Source organism: Hirundo rustica, assembly GCF_015227805.2.
Source record: "Hirundo rustica isolate bHirRus1 chromosome 1 unlocalized genomic scaffold, bHirRus1.pri.v3 SUPER_1_unloc_2, whole genome shotgun sequence".
NCBI classification, from domain to species: Eukaryota; Metazoa; Chordata; class Aves; order Passeriformes; family Hirundinidae; genus Hirundo; species Hirundo rustica.
In genome coordinates this window covers 232,308-254,467 of record NW_026690165.1, presented here as the reverse complement: position 1 = coordinate 254,467, position 22,160 = coordinate 232,308, and the positions used below count along the sequence as shown (strand labels likewise).

The 22,160-nt window shown below is 49.0% G+C and overlaps 1 protein-coding gene and 1 pseudogene across 1 annotated transcript; one reads left to right on the top strand and one right to left on the bottom strand.

Moving 5' to 3' along the window:
• Positions 1-5,068: 5,068 nt before the first annotated feature.
• Positions 5,069-6,266, top strand: LOC120766061 (erythroblast NAD(P)(+)--arginine ADP-ribosyltransferase-like). The gene is made up of 2 exons (XM_040091430.1): positions 5,069-5,819; positions 6,181-6,266. The coding sequence occupies exons 1-2, from the start codon at positions 5,069-5,071 to the stop codon at positions 6,264-6,266; spliced, it is 837 nt and encodes a 278-aa protein (XP_039947364.1).
• Positions 6,267-9,983: 3,717 nt separating this feature from the next.
• LOC120766060 (NAD(P)(+)--arginine ADP-ribosyltransferase 2-like) lies at positions 9,984-11,437 on the bottom strand (annotated as a pseudogene).
• Positions 11,438-22,160: the final 10,723 nt, after the last annotated feature.

Genomic DNA, 22,160 nt, shown 5'->3' with positions numbered 1-22,160 from the left:
AGCAATTATTTTATCTGGGGACCAAAATTCCATGTCTGATTTACACTCCGATGTAAACTGATGGACCATTCTTTTTGTTCGCGTCCGAGCACCTGCTCGATGTAAAATCATAGATGTGTTCGGGGTGAGCAATGATAGTCGTCCTAATGTGCATGGACCACCTTTCATCCGAGAGGGAATGCCTGCCCAGGCCCTGTCACCACAAATAAAAAACATTCCAAAAGGTAATTGAAGTGGTGCTAAAGTAGATACAGAAACAATAGGAGAAGTATAGTTACACCAAAGTGTGGAATTTCGATAAACTGCCAAAGAAGAGTTAACTATTGTGGTATAGTTTTTTCCAGAACATAAGGTTCTACTGGTAAAGTTAAAAACAACACATCGATCAGCCTGAACTGATCCTAATAACTCAATCTCTTGCGGGTCTAAGGCTGCTAAAGGTAGATAAGGCACCCATTTGTCCCAAGCATCTACTGTTTTTCGGGAATTGTTCCTTTGACAAGTAGGGATCCGTGAAGGGCAAGGCCATTCATCAACAGGCAATCCTACTAGACATGTGGAAAAAGGATTTCCGGGGGATGAAAGAGAAAGACATATTGCTTCCTGATTGGTTAAATTAGCCAAAGTGACCCATACATTTGTTTTTGGCTATGGGGGAACCCACCAAGCACTTGCTATACAGGAACAAAAGAACAGTAGGTACAAAACTCTCATGCTATCATCTGTACAACAAAAGCAACAACAACAACAACAAATTATTAATCCTTAATTAACAATTCGCTAAACAGGCTATTAAAAGTACAAAATGGTCTATTGTATATATAACAGAGGGTAGGTTCAGTCACTGTCAACAGGAACTTCTGATGAAGGCGAACCAAGCCGTCTAGGTGTAACTGAGGATTCCTGATGTCCTCCACTTTGAGGTTTTGATGCTGGCTTCGTCCACCGAGCTGGAATCCACTCAGGTCCTGCTGTTGTTGAGGGGAAACAGTCACTTGTTGTGTGGGGTCAGTCCCTTTCAGCAAAGGACGTAATTGATCAATTAGTTCATTAGGAATTCCAACTATAGGCCTGAGCCACTGGTGATCCCCTAACAGTTTTTGTGCATCATGTAATGTAGTAATGTTGTGATGAAATTGCAGCTTTTGGGGAGTAACCGTCTGTTCTGTCAAAATCCATCCTAAATACTTCCATGGAGAAGATCGCTGGATTTTTTCAGGGGCTACAATCAGAGCTTGTTTAGCAAGGGTCTGTTGAATTTGGTGAATTTGTAAATCCGCAAAGGGCTGAGGTTGTGCAAACAAAAGGTCATCCATGTAATGATAAATGATAACCTGAGGCCACTGCTGCCTTAGGGGTTGTAGGGCAGCATTAACAAAAAGTTGACACAAGGTGGGGCTGTTGCGCATGCCTTGAGGTAACACAGTCCATTCAAACCTTTGATCGGGGTGCTGACGATTTACAGCTGGTAACGTAAAAGCAAACCTAGGTGTATCTTGAGGATGCAATGCTATCGTGAAAAAACAGTCTTTTAAGTCCACTATTAACAAAGGCCAATGTTGAGGCAACATAGCTGGGTTAGGCAAACCTGGTTGAAGAGCTCCCATAGGTTCCATTTGGGCGTTCACTGCACGAAGGTCGTGAAGCAGTCGATATTTTCCAGATTTTTTCTTTATAACAAATATAGGGGTGTTCCATGGGCTGGTAGACAGTTTCAGGTGACCTTGTTGAAGTTGCTCTTGTACTAAGGCATGTGCATGTTGTAAGCTTTCCCCTTTCAATGGCCACTGCTTAACCCACACCGGAGTGTTTGTATTCCAGGTGAGAGGAATGGGGAAAGTCCAAGCAGCAGCCATTATCCCAAAGGGTGATCATTGGTGAGAACAATACCAAGTTGTGCCAACACATCTCGTCCAATTAAACACTGTACTGTAGGTGGAAGTGGTGTAATTGAAAAGGATGCTTGTGCATATTTCCCATCAATGACTACAGTGAGCGTCGGTGTTCGACTAGCTAGAGTCATTCCTCCTACTCCAGTCACTGTTGTGGCAGCTGCCTGCAGAGGCCAATCATGAGGCCATTCACTTGGAGCAATAATGCTGGTATCTGCTCCAGTGTCCAATAATCCCATAAGTTTTTTAATCTGTCCATTGAGGCAGAGCTCAACTGCCCTCCGAGGTCGTGTAGAAAGATCTATGGTTAATAATGTTAGTCCTCCTGTAGAGCCAAAACCCCCTTGATTTCTTGCATCATGTCTCATAGGAGAAATATCTTTCGCCAATAGAGGAAGGGGTATTAATTGTGCCAGTCTTTGTCCCTTTTTTATCTGCAGGGGGGGGTATTGAGTATAAGCCATAATCATAATTTCTCTACAATAATCTGCATCAATGACACCAGGTAAAACAAACAATCCCAGCATAGTCGTGGAAGAGCGCCCCAGCAAAAGTCCACCTACTGGTTGTCCATTGATTATAACAGGTCCTATAAGTCCCGTGGGGATCTTGAGAGGATTTGTGGTCATTATAGTGACATCTACTGCGGCTGCCACGTCCATGCCGAGGCTCCCGCTGGCGGCTGGTCGCAGTTGTTTGTTGGCATTGCAGCCGCTACTTGTGTCCCGGCGCGGCGACTGTTCGCGCTGCTCCTCAACTTTCCCGACCTCCGTCGACAGGCGCTGGTGTTATGTGTGTCAACGCGGCATTTTGCACACCAAACCCCTGCAGCATTACACTCTCTTCGGATATGTCCGCTACTGCCGCAACGAAAACATTTCATGCGAGCACCAGAAGGTGGGGAGCGAGGACCAGTGCTAGCCGTTGCCACTTGAAGAGGAGCAAGAGCTGCCATTACCTGCGTCTGAGAAGCTTTTGCCTGCTCTTGTAATCCGAGCCCTAATTGTTTTATAGCATCAACTAAAAATGCTTGCGATCTTGATGGCACAGTTGCTGCCTTTTCTAATAAATCAGCTATTGACTAATCCCCTGCCATAGTATTTATCATTGATCTAGTGTGTGAATTGCTATTTTGTAAAACACACTGTTTCAATAATGCCCCTTTCATGTAATCCTGAACACCTGCTCTATCTATGGCTTCTGCTACCTTGTCTACAAAGGACCCCAAGGTTTCCTCACGACCCTGCTTGATTCCCATATATATGGGTAATCCCCCCGGAGCTTTAACCTTATCGATGGCCCTTCTTGCTACTGCCATAGCCTCTCGACACTTGTCTGGTCCCATAAGGGCTTGAGCCTCCATTCTTTGATAGGGTCCCAGCCCTAACAATTCATCTAATGTTATACCTTGTAGTGGATCATTTTGTCCCCTTTGCACAGCCGCTGAGGCTTGTGCTTCTGCCTGCCAATGTGCAGTAAATAACAAATGTTGATGTTGCGTAAAAATGAGTCCGGCTATCCCTTTTATATCTGCTGGCAACAAAACATGAGCATTAAAAAGATACTCTAACATTTGTTTTGCAGGCTCACTAGTAACCCCATATTGCCCAACCGTAGAGCGCAGCCGCGCTAACATTTTTCAATCTAAAACTGTAACTGTTGCCTGCAAACCTCCTGCTGGATTTGGCGTAAAAGTAACCGGAAAAGCCAAACAATCAGAGGCAGCCTCCAACATATCTTTATCACCCTGCTCAGCGCTTTGCCGAGCCAAGGCTGCCCACACCTCGCGGCGTTCCCTTGCCATAGCCCCCGCAAGGTCAGATTCTGCCCCAGGGATAGGCTCCTGGCTATCTGGGAACATGGCCACCTGAGGCAATACGGGGGCAGCATTCCCGGGGCTGTGTGGAGGCTCCCTTATGTTGTTGGCTCCCTGTCTAGATTCTACTTCTGCCAGAGGAGGTGCTGAGGCTGGTAAATGTATGGTAGTGAACACGGGAGGATTAGGGGTACTAGTGCCTAAGAAGGGATTATAATCTTTATTCTTTTCCTGAGCTGATACTACTTCTCGAGCTGCCCTTTTTTCTGCCTGACATAACAACAACTCATTATGTACCACCCTCCATAGTTTGCTCATTTTCTTGGCTGTCTTATCATCATCTAATGTGAGCTCCCATAGCTTATCCCCAAATCGTCTCCATTCTACTAACTCATGAACAGTATGAGGGTTAATAAAAAACCCTTGAGAATACAAATATTCTAAAAGTTCAGGTAACTCTTTTCCCAAATTTAATCCCTTAATCTGGCGTTTCTGCAAGAACGCCGTAAATAAATCATATGCTGCTTGCCTGTCCATAATTACGTCAGCGCTGTTGCAGCCTCTCCAGGTCTTGGCAGCACGTATCGGCTAAGCCCACCTCTGTGGTCGCTTAGGGCATGGAGCACTCCCAGGTTCTGTTGCTCTTAAGCCGTCCTTCTGCTTGCAGGACCCGAACCCTACGTTGTTCCCAGTCGTGGATCACGTCGGAATGGTCACCATTTGTCGGAAAACAACGGGAGACAAGCCACATCCGATGATGATCAACAAGTCTCAGCTTTATTTAGATTAATAGCAAATATATAGTGTCAATAATTAGTTCATACGTATTACAAAACTATAGCTCATGATTGGCTTATGATATTTTGACGCATGTTCTTTCTGTAATCAGCCTTGCGGTTACAATTTTCTTAATCTAGCATTTTCAGTTCCTTAGCCTTGCATTTTTCAGCATTTTTGTACTAACAACACCTTTGTTGTTGCATCATTCTAGTGCTCAAGGATATTATATCCTTGTTAATCATCACGTACACCACATAGACATAGTTACATTCCAACCAACTTAACAGTATCATGGCCCTTGCTGTGCAGCCATGCATCAGAAAAATTATCCACAAAAAGATTCTCCACATTCCAGGGGGGGCTGGAGGACACTGGGGTATCCAGAAGTGACCCCAGGATTGGGGATCAGGGACCCAGCATGTGTCCAGGGGTCTCCTGGCCAGGAGTGCCTCCATTCCCCTTGGGCTGACCCCACTCCCCTCCCCCATGTTCCCTCCAGGAGGAACCCTCCCTGTGTCACCTCCGTGTCCCCTCTGTGTCCCCCAGTGTCCCTCACTGCTCCCGGTGGCCTCTCCTCTCCATGGCCCCCCTGACTCGCACTCTGGCACTGCTGGCAACGTCCGTGGCCACTGTGGCCATGGATGTGAAGTGGATGGACATGGCCCCGAACGCCTTCGATGACCAGTACCTGGGGTGTGGCCCTGCCATGACCGTGGCATTGCCGGCCCTCAACCGCTCCGAGTTCAAGGAGAATCTTGTGTTTGCCGAGGCCTGGCATGAGGCCGTGGAGGACTGGAAAGACCAGGGATCCCAGGTGCGCAGTCTGTTGTCCCTAGACCAGGCCATCGCTCTCAGGGCCTACACCATGGAGGGGATGCGCTTGTACCAGCAGTTCAACATGGCCGTGCGTGAGGCTGGAAGTAGCAGCTCGGAATACCGTGACAACTTCCGCTTCAAATCGCTGCATTTCCTGCTGACCCAGGCCCTCCAGAAGCTGAGACGACCGAACCAGTGTTATGATGTGCACCGGGGGGTGAAGGACACCCAGTTCAAGGCGAATAAAAATGACAAAGTCCGCTTTGGTCACTTTGCATCATCATCAGTGGATATAAAGGTGGCCTTGGGATTTGGGCATGACACGCTGTTCAAGGTGAACACGTGCCACGGCGTGCACATCCAGGAATTCTCCAGCTTTGCAGGGGAGAAGGAGGTGCTGATCCCGCCCTTTGAGACATTCAAGGTCACTGATGTGCGCAAGATAGGGAACACAATGGTTATTGATCTTCAATCCACCGGGAACGCCAGCAACTACAACTGCGAGTGGCTGAAAGGTGACATCATGGGGACAACCTGGAGGGGTCGGGGACACTGAGTGAGGGTTGGGGACAAGGACACACGGTGCTGGGGACACCCGGTGCTGGGGACACCCATGGGCAGGAGGGGACAGTGGGTGGGAGACAGGACAGTCATTGCTGGGCACAGGGGATGGGGACACCCAGTGCCAGGTGAGGGGGACAGGGACATCCAGTGCTGGGGACACCCACTGGGGTTGGGGGGACTTGGCCACCCATGGCTGGGTACAGGGGACAAGGACCTCGTTCTGGCCCCTCTGACCCCCACATCCTCAGGGCTCCTCCCTCACCCCTGTACCTCCCTCCATTGTCCCCCTGACCTCCCTCTTTTTGTCCCCAGGTGGGAGCCTCCCCAGGAACTCCCCCCACCTCGGGGGGCTTCTCCTGGGCACCGTGGCCATGGCAGTGGTCACCGGAACCATCTGAGCCACGAGGACACCAAGGTCACTGTGGTCTTGGAGGCCACTGTGGCCACCATGCCCACAAATGCCACCAGGACCTGCAGAGAAATGAGGACACCAAGGCTACTGAGGTTTGTTGTTGTAAGAGAAACAAAAGAAGTGGCCAAGCTCAGGGGAGGAGGGCATCTGGTTGCATTTCTCTCATCTGGTGAGACAGAAACTTTAAAGAATTAAGAATTTTAGAGGGGTTATGATTTTAGTTAGTGATAAGCTTTTCTGAAATTAGCTAAAGTAGACATGTAGGCTTTGCTGAAATTAAAGGTTCGTAATTAACTGAGAGAAACTGGGTTTGGGATCACTCTTCTGTGTTAGAATAACTGATGACTTGTCAACTTTATGTTTGGTTAGCTGTGTTTATAATGAAGAATACAGAAACTGATCAATAGCTTTTAGGAACATAAGGCAATTGTAGGCCTCCTCTGCCCCGAAACCCATTGAACGGTCACGAAGACAGGAAATAGGACTCCTACCAAGCATTCATTTCTCATATTTGCATTGACATGGTAGAATGGTGAGAATGAGGAAGACTTCCTTACTTCCTCATTTTGGGGACCCATCCCCATGAAAAGGAGCACCGACCCATTTCAAAGAACAAACGACGCATGCTTCATTGCCTTTTAGCTAATTAACATAAGAAGCGGGGAATGGGATGTACCGTGGTTATGAATATGCATTTGGGTTTGGGGTGTTCAATGCTTTTGTAAATAAAAGGACTCTGTGATCACCTGTAAATTGCGGTGTGTATTTGGGAGCTATCCTGCACACTGTCCGGCGTCGTCATAAACATACACTTTCTAACTTTAGACTGTGAGAGAGTTTTTGTCCATCACAGTTTGGTATCAAAACTAGATCAATACCCATATTTTCTTTCATAAGTCACTGGCAGTTTCTCTCCAATGGGCAGAGATATTGTGATAACTGGGCTGATAAAAGACAGGGCTGGGGGAGCTGCCGGCGCTCTCTCTCCTTCGGCTTTGGAGGAGGGCGGTTGGAGCTGCTGCTTGGAGAAGGGAATTCACTGCTGCTGCCAGAGCCCAGCCCAGAGCTGCTTCTTCTGCCGTGGGGTGAACTTCTGCTTGTGAGAGCAGCTACTGAAGTGGGATCTCATGAGGATTTACCTCACTAGAAAAGAAAGGCGGTGCTCGGGTGCCCGGCATCCTGAGCGCACGTCTCCCTGCCCTGTTGGGATCCGGACTGCAGCTGTCCCTTCCCCGCTGCTCATCACTGCTCCGAGTTTTTACTGCACTGTAGCCCCTCAGCCCCTGCCTGCCGAGACGTCCTGCCGTCCCAGCTTGCTGTTTCCATGAGTCCTGCTGGGGCACCGGGATTGATTGCCCCAGGCCTTTGTAAAGCGAATCCTCCCTTCCAAACCTTCCCATCTTTGCCAATTAGGGGGGAGATGATTGTTTAGATTTGTGTGTAGATTTGAGTAAATGTGTTTGTGATGGACTAAGTGATATTAATCCCATTAGATGCTTGAACAGAGATAGAGATGAGAAGCCCTCTGTGCCAGTGAAGAAGTGAGAAGATATCTCTGTGCCTTGAGATGAAGAATCCTTTGCCTTCAGAGAACAAAGACTCCACAAGCACAGGTTATGGAGTCGGTATGCTTTACTTGGCACCTGGAGTAGCTCCGTCAAAGATGTGCGCCCCAAAGAGAGCAGGCGCTCTCTTGAAATACACTTAAGTTCAAACATCTTGATGAAAGTTTCAACATTGCCTATACATATTCAAGACTATCCCCACCTACTCTCGCTTCATATGTTAATCAGCTTCTTTTGGTCTGCGCTTGCGCATTGTCTCCTGGTGATCTCCCTTATCCCCCTTGAACCTGTCATTTCCCTGCAAAGTTCAGATGTTCAGGCTGTCAGGGTGTCCTGGTTTGGGACAAATTTGGGAGAAAACCCCTGTAGAGGATCCCTCTAAGGAAGCAAACGCAAGTGGCCCCTCCCTCCAACCGCTCCGGTAAAAAAACCCTCTTTGGAGAAAAGTGGAAAAAACTATTTTACTAAACAGATGAAGTGCATACAAGTATAAAGAATGAATACTATGAAACAATAAAACCTCTCGTTCTGAAGTGAGATGGCAAATTGAGGAAGTTCTTGCCGTGGGTGTAGCTCGGCTCTCTCTCAGTCCCTCATCAGTCCCAGTCCCTCTGGGGCTGCTGGAAAATGCCGAGGTCCAGGCCCCGGTGGGCCGCAGGTGCAGCCCCCACTGCTCCCCTGGGTTTCAGACCAGAGCAGGTTTAAACAGTTTCAAGAAAAAGGAAAAAAACAGTCCAGGGAACTTCTCTGCCCTAGCTAGCTGAAACTAACTAAAAGCAAAAAAAAATATCTCTGTCCTGCAGTCTCTCCAAGCCTCCACTGAACACACTGTCCACTGAAGAATGTGTTGGAGTCAGGCAGTTTTCTCAAAACAAACTCCGCCCTTCTCCTTGCTCTTAGAACCAGTCTTAAAGGCACAGGACTCAATATACAGCACAAACAGAACAGACGATTGGGGATACAGGCATCATAAAGTTACCCTAGGACACAGGGTTATGCAAGAGACTTTGCGGGGACCCATCTTTCCTATTAACCTAAAGGTCAGGAGTTCAAACATTCTGGTTCAACCAAGAGGGTTCTGTGGCACACTTCATGTCTGCAGAGATATGAAGACCCATTTTGAAGACACAGACAACAATTTCTCCTGAAGACCCCAACCCACTGAGTTGTTTTGCAAAGACATCCCCATCCATCTCCCCTACAAAAATCCTTCCCTGTAAGGGCAGTGAGGTCCTGGCACAGGTTGCCCAGAGAAGCTGCAGCTGCCCGGTCCCTGGCCGTGTCCAAGGCCAGGTTGTGGGGCCTGGAGCAGCCTGGCCCAGGGGAAGATGTCCCTGCCCATGGCAGGGCTGGCACCGCACGGGCTTTAAGGTCGCTCCATCCCACACCATTGCAGAGCCCCGGGGCCAGGATGGGGAGGGGCGGGCACTGGGCAGCGCTGCCAGCTCGTGCTGCCGCCTGCTGGTGGCACCCGGAACTGCAGCTGAGGGCAGGGCAGGTGCAGTGCTGCTGTTTAACCCTGCTCACTGCTGCCCTCTGGTGGGCAATTCCAAAACCACAACTCCCAGTATCCCCAAATCCCAGAGTGGGACAGGCTGGAAGAACCCAGAGTGGGCACCTGGGCCAAGCTTCCCAGCTCAGGCAGCACCATTCCTGAGCACAGGGATGGGTCCAGGACAGCTAAGAACTGGACATGGCACTGGACAGAGCTGGACACAGCACTCCTGATGTTCCACACTGTGCAGGACAGAGCTGGGCACGATCACTCCCTGACCTCTCATCCCCTTCTCGTCCCAATGCCCCCTGGATCTCTCCTGGCCCCAGGACACACATCCAGCTCCACTGGTCACCCACCAGCACCCTCAGGTCCTTCCCAAGAGCCGCTCCAGCAGGTCCCCCCCAGCCGGGGATGGCACTGGGGACTGTCAGAATTCTTTAATAGAATTGTTTTGTACAAATTTTTAATAGAGTGGCTTTGCAAAATGGCCTTGGTGGCCACAGTGGTAGCAGTGGGTGTGGCAGCCTTGTTGCTCAGGGAGTCTTGGTGAGGATGTTGGCCACAGTGGCCACAGTGACATCGGTCACATCGGTGACATCGGTGACATCAGTAACATCAGAAACATTGGTGGCCTCATGGCTCAGAGGGCCCTGGTGGTCACTGCCAGTGCTGTGGTGGCCAGGACGAGTCTTCCGAGGTGGCAGGGGGTCAAGGGGACGCTTCCACCTGGGGGAAAAAGAGGGGCGTCAGGGGGACCATGGGGGGATTGAGGGTTTGGGGAGGGTATAATGGGGGATAAGGGGTGACAGGAGAGATGGGGGCCATGAGGTGACAGGTGTGAGGGTGGTGGGGGTATGGGGGGGGACAGGGGCCAAGGAGGTCAGAGGGGTCATGATGGGCTTAGGGGTGACAGGGGTCAGGGGGAGTCAGGGGGTGACAGGGAGTGACAGGGAGCTACAGGGGTTCAGGGTGTGCCATGGGGGTCCCAGCCCACCCACATCCAGTGCAGAAGGCCTGTCCCCACAGCATTGCCTTTGGCAGACAGGGATGGGTCAGAACGGGAGCGGCGTCCAATCCCTGTCCCTGTCCCTGTCCCTGTCCCTGTCCCTGTCCCTGTCCCTGTCCCTGTCCCTGTCCCTGTCCTCCCTTGGCAGGGGTGTCCCTGTCCCCTCCCAGATGTGGGGGTCCCCATCCCTATGCCCTGTCCCTGGGGCACTCTTGTTGTCCCTGTACTTGGTGTCCCCAGCACTGAGTGTCCTTGTCCCCCCACACACAGTGGGTGCCCCTCTCCCGGTCCCTAGCCCAAGTGAGTGTCACTGTGTCCCCTGTGCCTTACTGTGGGTGTCCCCATTCCCCCAGGCTGTTCCCTGTGCTGTTGCCTTACAGCCACTCGCAGTTGTATTTGCTGTAGGTCCCGGTGGAGAGGAGCCAGATCCATGTCGTCTTCCCATCCCAGATGACTTGGGTGACCTCAAAGGTTTCGTATGGTGGGATCAGCACCTCCTGCTTCATTGGATACATGGAGAAAGCCCGGATGTCCACGCCTTGGCATGTGACCACCTGGAATATAGTGTCTGTCCCAAATTCCTGAGCAATCTCTTTACGCGGAAACATTGATGTGAAATGACCAAACCGGACCCTCTGGCCACGCCGCGCCTGGAAATGAGTGCCAGGAACGCCCCAGAACACGTTGCGGCACTGCGGGTTCTGAGCCTGCCTCAGCTTCAGCAGGGCCTGGGTCAGCAGGAAATGCAACGTTTTGAAGTGGAAGTTCTTTCGGTATTCCTGGGGGGAGCGCCCAGCCCTGCGCACGGCCTCGTTGAACTGCTGGTGCACGTCCTTGCTCGAGTAAGCCATGACAGCGATGGCCTGGGCTGGGGACGACAGAGGGGACACACGGAAGCCCCGCTTGCGCCACTCAGGCGCAGCCTTCACCCAGAGCAGGGTGAACAGAGGATTCTTCTGGAACTCGGAGAGTCTGAGGGCCGGCAAGGCCGCGGTCATGGCAGGGCCGCAGCCCCGGTACTGGTCATCGAAGGACTCCCAGGCCATGTCCAGGGGCACCACATCAATGGCCGCAGTGGCCACGGCCATTGCCAGCAGTGCCAGGGTGTGAGCCAGGGGGGCCATGGAGGGGAGAGGCCACCAGGAGCGGTGTGGGACACTGGGGGACACAGAGGGGACACACTGAGGGGACACACTGAGGGGACACTGTGGCACCCAGGGGTACATGGGAAGTGTTCCCCTATGAGGGACTGAGGAGGGGCACTGGGGTCAGCCCAGGGGATGGGGGGACAGCTCTGCCTAGAAGAACCCTGGACACATCCCAGGATGCTGATTCCAAATCCTGGGGTCATTCCTGGACTCCCCAGTGTCCCTCAGACCCCCAGGACCTTGATTCAAATTCTGGGCTCACTTCCTGTGTCCCCAGCAGTGCCCTCTGTGACCCCAGTCCCACAATGCCCTCCCTGGCCCCCACTTCTGTGTCCCCCCAGGCTCGTCCCTGTGCCCACCAGCCCCATAATTCCACTCCCAGTCCCATGTCCCTTCCCCCAGGTGTCACCCCAGTCTTTCCGCAGTTCCCCAGTCCAAACCCTGGGGTCAATCCCAGACCTTCCCAGTGTTCCCTCAGTGCCCCACCCATTCCCAGTCCCATTCCCAGTCCCATGTTTACCATTCCAGTGTCCCCCCAGTGCTCTCCCGGACCTCAATCCTGCTCCCAGACCTTCTGCAGCCCTCTTGTGATCCCGGGCCCCTCAGGAACCTCTCCCAAATTCCTAAAGTCAATTCCTCATCCCACCTCCAATGTCCCCCAAAGCCTTCTCTCAGACCCTAAATTCACTCCCAGGCCTGTGACCCCTTTCACTCAAAGACCCCCAGTGCAAATCCAGGAATCACCCCCTGCCCACACAATGTCCCCTTGGAGCCCCCCATAGCCCGTCTCCGCAATCCCAGTCCCATGAACCCCCCAGGTGTCCCCAGAGTCCCCCCAGCCCCTGATACCGAGATTGGCCGAACTCCCTGACATAACTGGAGGGATCACAAAGCCGCAATTCTTTATCAGCTCTCGCTCGGAGCGGATCTCTCCTGCTCCTGCAGGCCAGGAGAGGCTTCACCACGGGCTATTTATCCACCAGAGTCATAAATATTCTCTGCAAATAATTTCTTATCTAATACAGAACCAGCAGTTTTTTGGGAATTAATTTGCACGGCTCCGCCTCCTTCTGGAAGTCCTTTTCTGGTACTGGAGGATCATCCAGAGGGGTCCCTGGGGGTCGTTTTCACGGAGTGCCCCAATATCCCCAATGGAACCACTCCTGGAACTTTTCCTTTGTGCAAGCGCTGCTCCTTCTGTGATCCAGAACTTGCCAAAACCCCTCACTGGAGTTCCCTTTGTCTCTTGCTCCACGGATTTCAGCCACGTTTAACCTGCCTTTGCACACTTTTGCATCCTTCTCTTGCTTTTGCCTGTCAGTCTTTTAACCCTATCCAGCAACTTCAGGAGAATCCAAAACTTTCTATTCTCCCTTTAATTTCTCACCCTCCATGACCCCAACCCCAGGGTCCCATGTCCCCCCGAGCCCCCCAGCCCCACTCCCCACTGCTCACGCAGTTGCTGTCACACCTCAGACACCACATGGGGTCCCCTATCAGATGACATCCCTGCAGGCACCCCGAGCCTGGCCATGATCTCCTGGGGAGTGCCTGCGTGACTTCCCCGGCCTTGTTGGGGCAGCAGGAGAAGTTCTGGAGCCCAAAACAGGGATCCACCAACACCAGGAGATCCCTGAACCCTTGTTGGTGTGGTGGCTCAGGAAATCCATTTGCCAGCAATCCCTGGCAGTGTTTCTCCTTCCACGGATCCCTGGAGGTGATGGGTTTGGATTCACAGGGTTCTTTTTAAACACATCAGGCACTGTTCAGTACCAGACCTGAGCATTCTGTCCTACGGACACCGAGTGCCTGAGGCCGCAGACCCGTCCCCATCCCATCGATTCCCCGGGGTTTTGCTGGGGCTTTTCTCCTTTACAAACCACAGCATCGGTTGGGATGGGCCTGACCTGGTGATTGGGTGTTAGCACTCACCCTCTGTCCTGGTTTAGGGACAAATTTGGGAGAAAACCCCTGAATGGGATCCCTCTGGGAAGCAAACCCAAGTGGCCTCTCCCTCCCACAAGTCCGGTAAAAGAACTTCTTGGGCGAAAAGTGGAAAAAACTATTTTACTTAACAAACAAAGTGCATACAAGTATAAAGAATGAATAATATGAAGCAGTAAAACCTCTCGTTCTGGAGTGAGATGGCAAATTGAGAAAGTTCTTGCCGTGGGTGTATCTCGGCTCTCTCAGTCTCTCATCAGTCCCAGTCCCTCCGGCGCTGCTGGAAAATGCCGAGGTCCAGGCCCCAGTGGGCCGCAGGTGCAGCCCCCAGTGCTCCCCTGGGTTTTCAGTCCAGAGCAGTTTTAAACAGTCCCAAGAAAAAAAAAGGGAAAAAAAACCAGTCCAGGGAACTTCTCTGTCCTAGCTAGCTGAAACTAACTAAAAGCAAACAAAAAAATCTCTGTCCTGCACTCTCTCCAAGCCTCCGCCGAACACCCGGTCTGGAGAATGTGTTGGAGTCAGGCAGTTTTCTCAAAGCAAACTCCACGCTTCTCCTTGCTCTTAGAACCAGACTTAAAGGCACAGAGCTCAATATCCAGCACAAACAGAGCAGACGATTGGGGATCCAAACATCATAAAGTCACCCTAGGACACCCTCCCAACCTCCCACCCTATTTACTCTGGGCTTTTAGATAAGCAGCCAATTTTCAAGCTCTATCCTGGCCTCAAATCTGGTGGGGAAATCCCTTTCTCAGGAATTAACAGCAGGATGTTTTGTAGCAGAACCTCTGTGGCAGCTTTATTGCAAGTCAATTTCCCACACGGATTTGGCGATTCCCCAGCTGGTGTCCCCTGGATTGCGGTACGGCCGCTTCTTTGGGACAGCTGGGTGGTGTCATGGAGGGGATCAATATTCCTTGTTGATATTTAATCGGAAATCCCTGTGCTGTCAATAGACCTCTTTCATTCCCTGTGGCTGCACGGGCTTGAGCAATGCTCAAAGTACACGATAAGTGAGCTCCTGTGTTTGCTCTTTCTCCTGCTGCCAGTTCCAGAGCTCTTTGTAACAAAGCCAGCTCGGACAAAAGGCCCCTCCGGTGCTGCTGGAAAATGCCGAGGTCCAGGCCCCGGTGGGCCACAGGTGCAAACACCCCCCTTGGTACTCCCCTGGCTCTTTTCAGTCCAGAGCAGGTTTAAACAGTTCCAAGAAAAAAACGGGGGAAAAAAGGAAAAAAAACCAGTCCATTGAACTTCTCTGCCCTTGCTACCTAAAACTAATTAAAAAGAAAAGATCTGTGTCCTCCAGTCTCTCTGAGCCTCAGGCAAACACCCAGCCTCGAGAAAAGTTTGCAGGAATGATGCAGTTTTCTCAAAACAAACTCCACCCTTCTTCTTGCTCCTCCTTTGCTCCCAGATCCAGTCTTAAAGGCACAGAACTCAATCTCCAGCACAAACAGAACAGAGGATTGGGGATACCAGCACCATAAAGTCACCCTAGGACAATGTGTTTTAAAAAGAACCCTGTGAATTCAAACCCATCACCTCCAGGGATCCCTGGAAGAGGAAACACTGCCGGGGATTGCTGGCAAATGGATTTTCGGAGCCACCACACCAACAAGGGTTCAGGGCTCTCCTGGTGTCGGTGGATCCCTGTTTTGGGCTCCAGAACTTCTCCTGCTGCCCCAACAAGGCCGGGGAAGTCACGCAGGCACTCCCCAGGAGATCATGGCCAGGCTCGGGGTGCCCGCAAGGATGTCATCTGATAGGGGACCCCATGTGGTGTCTGAGGTGTGACAGCAACTGCGTGAGCAGTGGGGAGTGGGGCTGGGGGGCTCGGGGGGCACATGGGATGGTGGGACTGGAGTCATGGAGGGTGAGTGTCGGAAAACAACGGGAGACAAGCCACATCCGATGATGATCAACAAGTCTCAGCTTTATTTAGATTAATAGCAAATATATAGTGTCAATAATTAGTTCATACATATTACAAAACTATAGCTCATGATTGGCTTATGATATTTTGACGCATGTTCTTTCTGTAATCAGCCTTGCGGTTACAATTTTCTTAATCTAGCATTTTCAGTTTCTTAGCCTAGCATTTTTCAGCATTTTTGTACTAACAACACCTTTGTTGTTGTATCATTCTAGTGCTCAAGGATATTATATCCTTGTTAATCATCACGTACACCACATAGACATAGTTACATTCCAACCGACTTAACAGTATCATGGCCCTTGCTGTGCAGCCATGCATCAGAAAAATTCTCCACAGAAAGATTCTCCACATTTCCCCCCGTTTTCTTTAAATTGCACAAGGAGATGCTGATTAAACATTTTCTGAACTCCTTGTTGTATCAAATTTTGCAAGCAAATACAAATACAAGGCAAACAGATAATCAACAAAACAATCACAATGCCTACTACAATGACTATTTTTATCATTGAGGTCAGCCAAGGTCCTAATCCCAAAGAAGCGAGCCATCCGTCTAAACTCCACCCCTGTTGCAATTTTAATTGTTCTGTCAATTTCTGTAAACTTGATATTTGAGCATGAATGGACTGAGAATGGTCAGACAAATTCATACAGCACATTCCTTCAAACTCCTCACATCCGTGACCTTGTGCTAAAAGCAAAAAATCAATCGCGGCCCTGTTTTGCAAAGTAGCATGCCTGACCGAATCTACATCTACTAATAAGCTACTTAAAGCAAGAGACGTGGCATTAGTTTGTTTTGCCAGCCAACACCCTAATTTATTAAGAGTAGCTAAGCTCTGAGCTGTTCCTACTCCTGGGGCAAGGACGGATGCAGCAATTATTTTATCTGGGGACCAAAATTCCATGTCTGATTTACACTCCGATGTAAACTGATGGACCATTCTTTTTGTTCGTGTCCGAGCACCTGCTCGATGTAAAATCATAGATGTGTTCGGGGTGAGCAATGATAGTTGTCCTAATGTGCATGGACCACCTTTCATCCGAGAGGGAATGCCTGCCCAGGCCCTGTCGCCACAAATAAAAAACATTTCAAAAGGTAACTGAAGTGGTGCTAAAGTAGATACAGAAACAATAGGAGAAGTATAGTTACACCAAAGTGTGGAATTTCCATAAACTGCCAAAGAAGAGTTAACTATTGTGGTATAGTTTTTTTCCAGAATGTAAGGTTCTACTGGTAAAGTTAAAGACAACACATCCATCAGCCTGAACTGATCCTAATAACTCAATCTCTTGTGGCTCTAAGGCTGCTAAAGGTAGATAAGGCACCCATTTGTCCCAAGCATCTACTGTTTTTCGGGAATTGTTCCTTTGACAAGTAGGGATCCGTGAAGGGCAAGGCCACTCATCAACAGGCAATCTTACCAGACATGTGGAAAAAGGATTTCCGGGGGATGAAAGAGAAAGACATATTGCTTCCTGATTGGTTAAATTAGCCAAGGTAACCCATACATTTGTTTTTGGCTGTGGGGGAACCCACCAAGCACTTGCTATACAGGAACAAAAGAACAGTAGGTACAAAACTCTCATGCTATCATCTGTACAACAAAAGCAACAACAACAACGAAAAATTATTAATCCTTAATTAACAATTCGCTAAACAGGCTATTAAAAGTACAAAATGGTCTATTGTATATATAACAGAGGGTAGGTTCAGTCACTGTCAACAGGAACTTCTGATGAAGGCGAACCAAGCCGTCTAGGTGTAACTGAGGATTCCTGATGTCCTCCACTTTGAGGTTTTGATGCTGGCTTCGTCCACCGAGCTGGAATCCACTCAGGTCCTGTAGGGGTAGAAACACAAAGATATCCTCTTCCCCAATACAATACTTTCACTGGACCTTGCCATAAACCTGTCTTCAAACATTTGTATCTAACCCAGATTTCTGTTGGTTCTGTCTTGTTCTCACTAGGGCTGTCAAAATGTGTGATAACTGCTGGTACCTTTGATGATCCAAATACACACAAATAGTTCAATACAAACAATGTTTTAGCCACACGTTCCTGAATACCTGTGATATGGCTAAATTTTTCAATATAAGTTTTTAAAGTACCATTTGCTCGCTCTACAATTGCCTGCCCTCTAGGATTATGCGGTATTCCTGTAACATGCTTCACACCCCATTGTTTCAAAAAGGTTTGAACCCTGCTACTGACATAAGCTGCACCATTGTCTGTTTTTAGCTTTCGACAAACTCCCATGACTGCAAAACAACTAGTTAAATGTCTAATTACATGAATAGCCCTTTCACCTGACTGAGGCGTAGCCCAAATATAATGACTGTATGTATCAATTGTCACATGAACATATTTCAGGCGACCAAAACTATTAACATGCGTGACATCTGTTTGCCACAGTTCATTGGCCATTACTCCACGAGGATTAACCCCTGTCCCTAGCCCTAAACCTCCATTATGGTGACAGCATATGGGACAGCTTCTAACAATTGCAGTGGCTTCTGCATGTGAAATGTGGAATTCTTTCTGAAGTCCTTTTGCGTTCTGATGGAAAATGGAGTGAGCCTCTCGTGCTAACACATGTTGAGGCAATGGCACGGTTATGGCTGTAGATACCAGTTCATCAGCTCGCTGATTTCCTTCTCCTAAACCAATGTTCCATTTATGACTCCGAATATGAATTACTGCATAGGGTTGTTCTCGCTGGTGCAAAGCTTTATTCAACTGCATCAAAAGCTGATAGAGTCTCCGATTTCGTACTTCTTTGATAAAGGCATCTTCTATTCGTGCAACAACACCTGCCACATATAGTGAATCAGTCACTACATTAATTGGTTCTCTGAAATGAGATATTGCCCAGACCACAGCAAAGAGCTCTAGTGTCTGCAAAGTATCGGCTTCTTCCGCTGACAACATTTTCTTTTCCCAAGACCCTTCTTTCTGCCATGTAATGGCAGCCTTACGGGATTTCTTTCCAGCGTCTGTATATACAGTAAGTGCTCCCGGTATGGGCCTGTCACTTCTTTTAGGAACTAACATCCATTTCTGCCTCCCTACCCATTTCAGTGGAGGCTTGCTGTTATTAGGTGCGATAGTACTAGTGCTGCCTAATAGCGCTTCCTGTAATTCAGCAGAATTAACCAAATACCAATCTAATGTATCTCGTTGTAGTGGCAGAAAAATGGTATCAGGCTCCAAACCCATAACTTGTACTACAGGTTGACGTCCTTTCTTGATAAGTAGACTCAATAGCTCAATTTTTTGCCATATAGTCTTTTGTTGTTGTAGTGGAGGCATAACCCATTCCAGCACCCATTGTTCCCCCCCGTTCTCTTGAGATGCTGGACCAATGCACCCATAAAATGAGTGGGGCCCAGCCATATGGCTAAGTCAACAGGAAGATCTAAAGTTCTCCGGCGAACCTGGCTCTGTAAAATGCACTCAGCAATGAGTTGAATTACCTGCTGCTGTTGAGGGGAAACAGTCACTTGTTGTGTGGGGTCAGTCCCTTTCAGCAAAGGACGTAATTGATCAATTAGTTCATTAGGAATTCCAACTATAGGCCTGAGCCACTGTAAATCCCCTAACAGTTTTTGTGCATCATGTAATGTAGTAATGTTGTGATGAAATTGCAGCTTTTGGGGAGTAACCGTCTGTTCTGTCAAAATCCATCCTAAATACTTCCATGCAGAAGATCGCTGGATTTTTTTCAGGGGCTACAATCAGAGCTTGTTTAGCAAGGGTCTGTTGAATTTGGTGAATTTGTAAATCCAAAAAGGGCTGAGGTTGTGCAAACAAAAGGTCATCCATGTAATGATAAATGATAACCTGAGGCCCCTGCTGCCTTAGAGGTTGTAGGGCAGAATTAACAAAAAGTTGACACAAGGTGGGGCTGTTGCGCATGCCTTGGGGTAACACAGTCCATTCAAACCTTTGATCGGGGTGCTGACAATTTACAGCTGGTAACGTAAAAGCAAACCTAGGTGTATCTTGAGGATGCAATGCTACAGTGAAAAAACAGTCTTTTAAGTCCACTATTAACAAAGGCCAATGTTGAGGCAACATAGCTGGGTTAGGCAAACCTGGTTGAAGGGCTCCCATAGGTTCCATTTGGGCGTTCACTGCACGAAGGTCGTGAAGCAGTCGATATTTTCCAGATTTTTTCTTTATAACAAATATAGGGGTGTTCCATGGGCTGGTAGACAGTTTCAGGTGACCTTGTTGAAGTTGCTCTTGTACTAAGGCATGTGCATGTTGTAAGCTTTCCCCTTTCAATGGCCACTGCTTAACCCACACCGGAGTGTTTGTATTCCAGGTGAGAGGAATGGGGAAAGTCCAAGCAGCAGCCATTATCCCAAAGGGTGATCATTGGTGAGAACAATACCAAGTTGTGCCAACACATCTCGTCCAATTAAACACTGTACTGTAGGTGGAAGTGGTGTAATTGAAAAGGATGCTTGTGCATATTTCCCATCAATGACTACAGTGAGCGTCGGTGTTCGACTAGCTAGAGTCATTCCTCCTACTCCAGTCACTGTTGTGGCAGCTGCCTGCAGAGGCCAATCATGAGGCCATTCACTTGGAGCAATAATGCTGGTATCCGCTCCAGTGTCCAATAATCCCATAAGTTTTTTAATCTGTCCATTGAGGCAGAGCTCAACTGCCCTCCGAGGTCGTGTAGAAAGATCTATGGTTAATAATGTTAGTCCTCCTGTAGAGCCAAAACCCCCTTGATTTCTTGCATCATGTCGCATAGGAGAAATATCTTTCGCCAGTTGAGGAAGGGGTATTAATTGTGCCAGTCTTTGTCCCTTTTTTATCTGCAGGGGGGGGTATTGAGTATAAGCCATAATCATAATTTCTCTACAATAATCTGCATCAATGAAACTAGGTAAAACAAACAATCCTAGCATAGTCGTGGAAGAGCGCCCCAGCAAAAGTCCACCTACTGGTTGTCCATTGATTATAACAGGTCCTATAAGTCCCGTGGGGATCTTGAGAGGATTTGTGGTCATTATAGTGACATCTACTGCGGCTGCCACGTCCATGCCGAGGCTCCCGCTGGTGGCTGGTCGCAGTTGTTTGTTGGCATTGCAGCCGCTACTTGTGTCCCGGCGCGGCGACTGTTCGCGCTGCTCCTCAAGTTTCCCAACCTCCGTCGACAGGCGCTGGTGTTATGTGTGTCAACGCGGCATTTTGCACACCAAACCCCTGCAGCATTACACTCTCTTCGGATATGTCCGCTACTGCCGCAACGAAAACATTTCATGCGAGCACCAGAAGGTGGGGTGCGAGGACCAGTGCTAGCCGTTGCCACTTGAAGAGGAGCAAGAGCTGCCATTACCTGCGTCTGAGAAGCTTTTGCCTGCTCTTGTAATCCGAGCCCTAATTGTTTTATAGCATCAACTAAAAATGCCTGCGTTCCTGATGGCACAGTTGCTGCCTTTTCTAATAAATCAGCTATTGACCAATCCCCTGCCATAGTATTTATCATTGATCTAGTGTGTGAATTGCTATTTTGTAAAACACACTGTTTCAATAATGCCCCTTTCATGTAATCCTGAACACCTGCTCTATCTATGGCTTCTGCTACCTTGTCTACAAAGGACCCCAAGGTTTCCTCACGACCCTGCTTGATTCCCATATATATGGGTAATCCCCCCGGAGCTTTAACCTTATCGATGGCCCTTTTTGCTACTGCCATAGCCTCTCGACACTTGTCTGGTCCCATAAGGGCTTGAGCCTCCATTCTTTGATAGGGTCCCAGCCCTAACAATTCATCTAACGTTATACCTTGTAGCGGATCACCTTGTCCCCTTTGCACAGCCGCTGAGGCTTGTGCTTCTGCCTGCCAATGTGCAGTAAATAACAAATGTTGATGTTGCGTAAAAATGAGTCGGGCTATCCCTTTTATATCTGCTGGCAACAAAACATGAGCATTAAAAAGATACTCTAACATTTGTTTTGCAGGCTCACTAGTAACCCCATATTGCCCAACCATAGAGCGCAGCCGCGCTAACATTTTTCAATCTAAAACTGTAACTGTTGCCTGCAAACCTCCTGCTGGATTTGGCATAAAAGTAACTGGAAAAGCCAAACAATCAGAGGCAGCCTCCAACATATCTTTATCACCCTGCTCAGCGCTTTGCCGAGCCAAGGCTGCCCACACCTCGCGGCGTTCCCTTGCCATAGCCCCCGCAAGGTCAGATTCTGCCCCAGGGATAGGCTCCTGGCTATCTGGGAACATGGCCACCTGAGGCAATACGGGGGCAGCATTCCCGGGGCTGCGTGGAGGCTCCCTTATGTTGTTGGCTCCTTGTCTAGATTCTACTTCTGGCAGAGGAGGTGCTGAGGCTGGTAAATGTATGGTAGTGAACACGGGAGGATTAGGGGTACTAGTGCCTAAGAAGGGATTATAATCTTTATTCTTTTCCTGAGGTGATACTACTTCTCGAGCTGCCCTTTTTTCTGCCTGACATAACAACAACTCATTATGTACCACCCTCCATAGTTTGCTCATTTTCTTGGCTGTCTTATCATCATCTAATGTGAGCTCCCATAGCTTATCCCCAAATCGTCTCTATTCCACTAACTCATGAACAGTATGAGGGTTAATAAAAAACCCTTGAGAATAACCATATTCTAAAAGTTCAGGTAACTCTTTTCCCAAATTTAATCCCTTAATCTGGCGTTTCTGCAAGAACGCCGTAAATAAATCATATGCTGCTTGCCTGTCCATAATTACGTCAGCGCTGTTGCAGCCTCTCC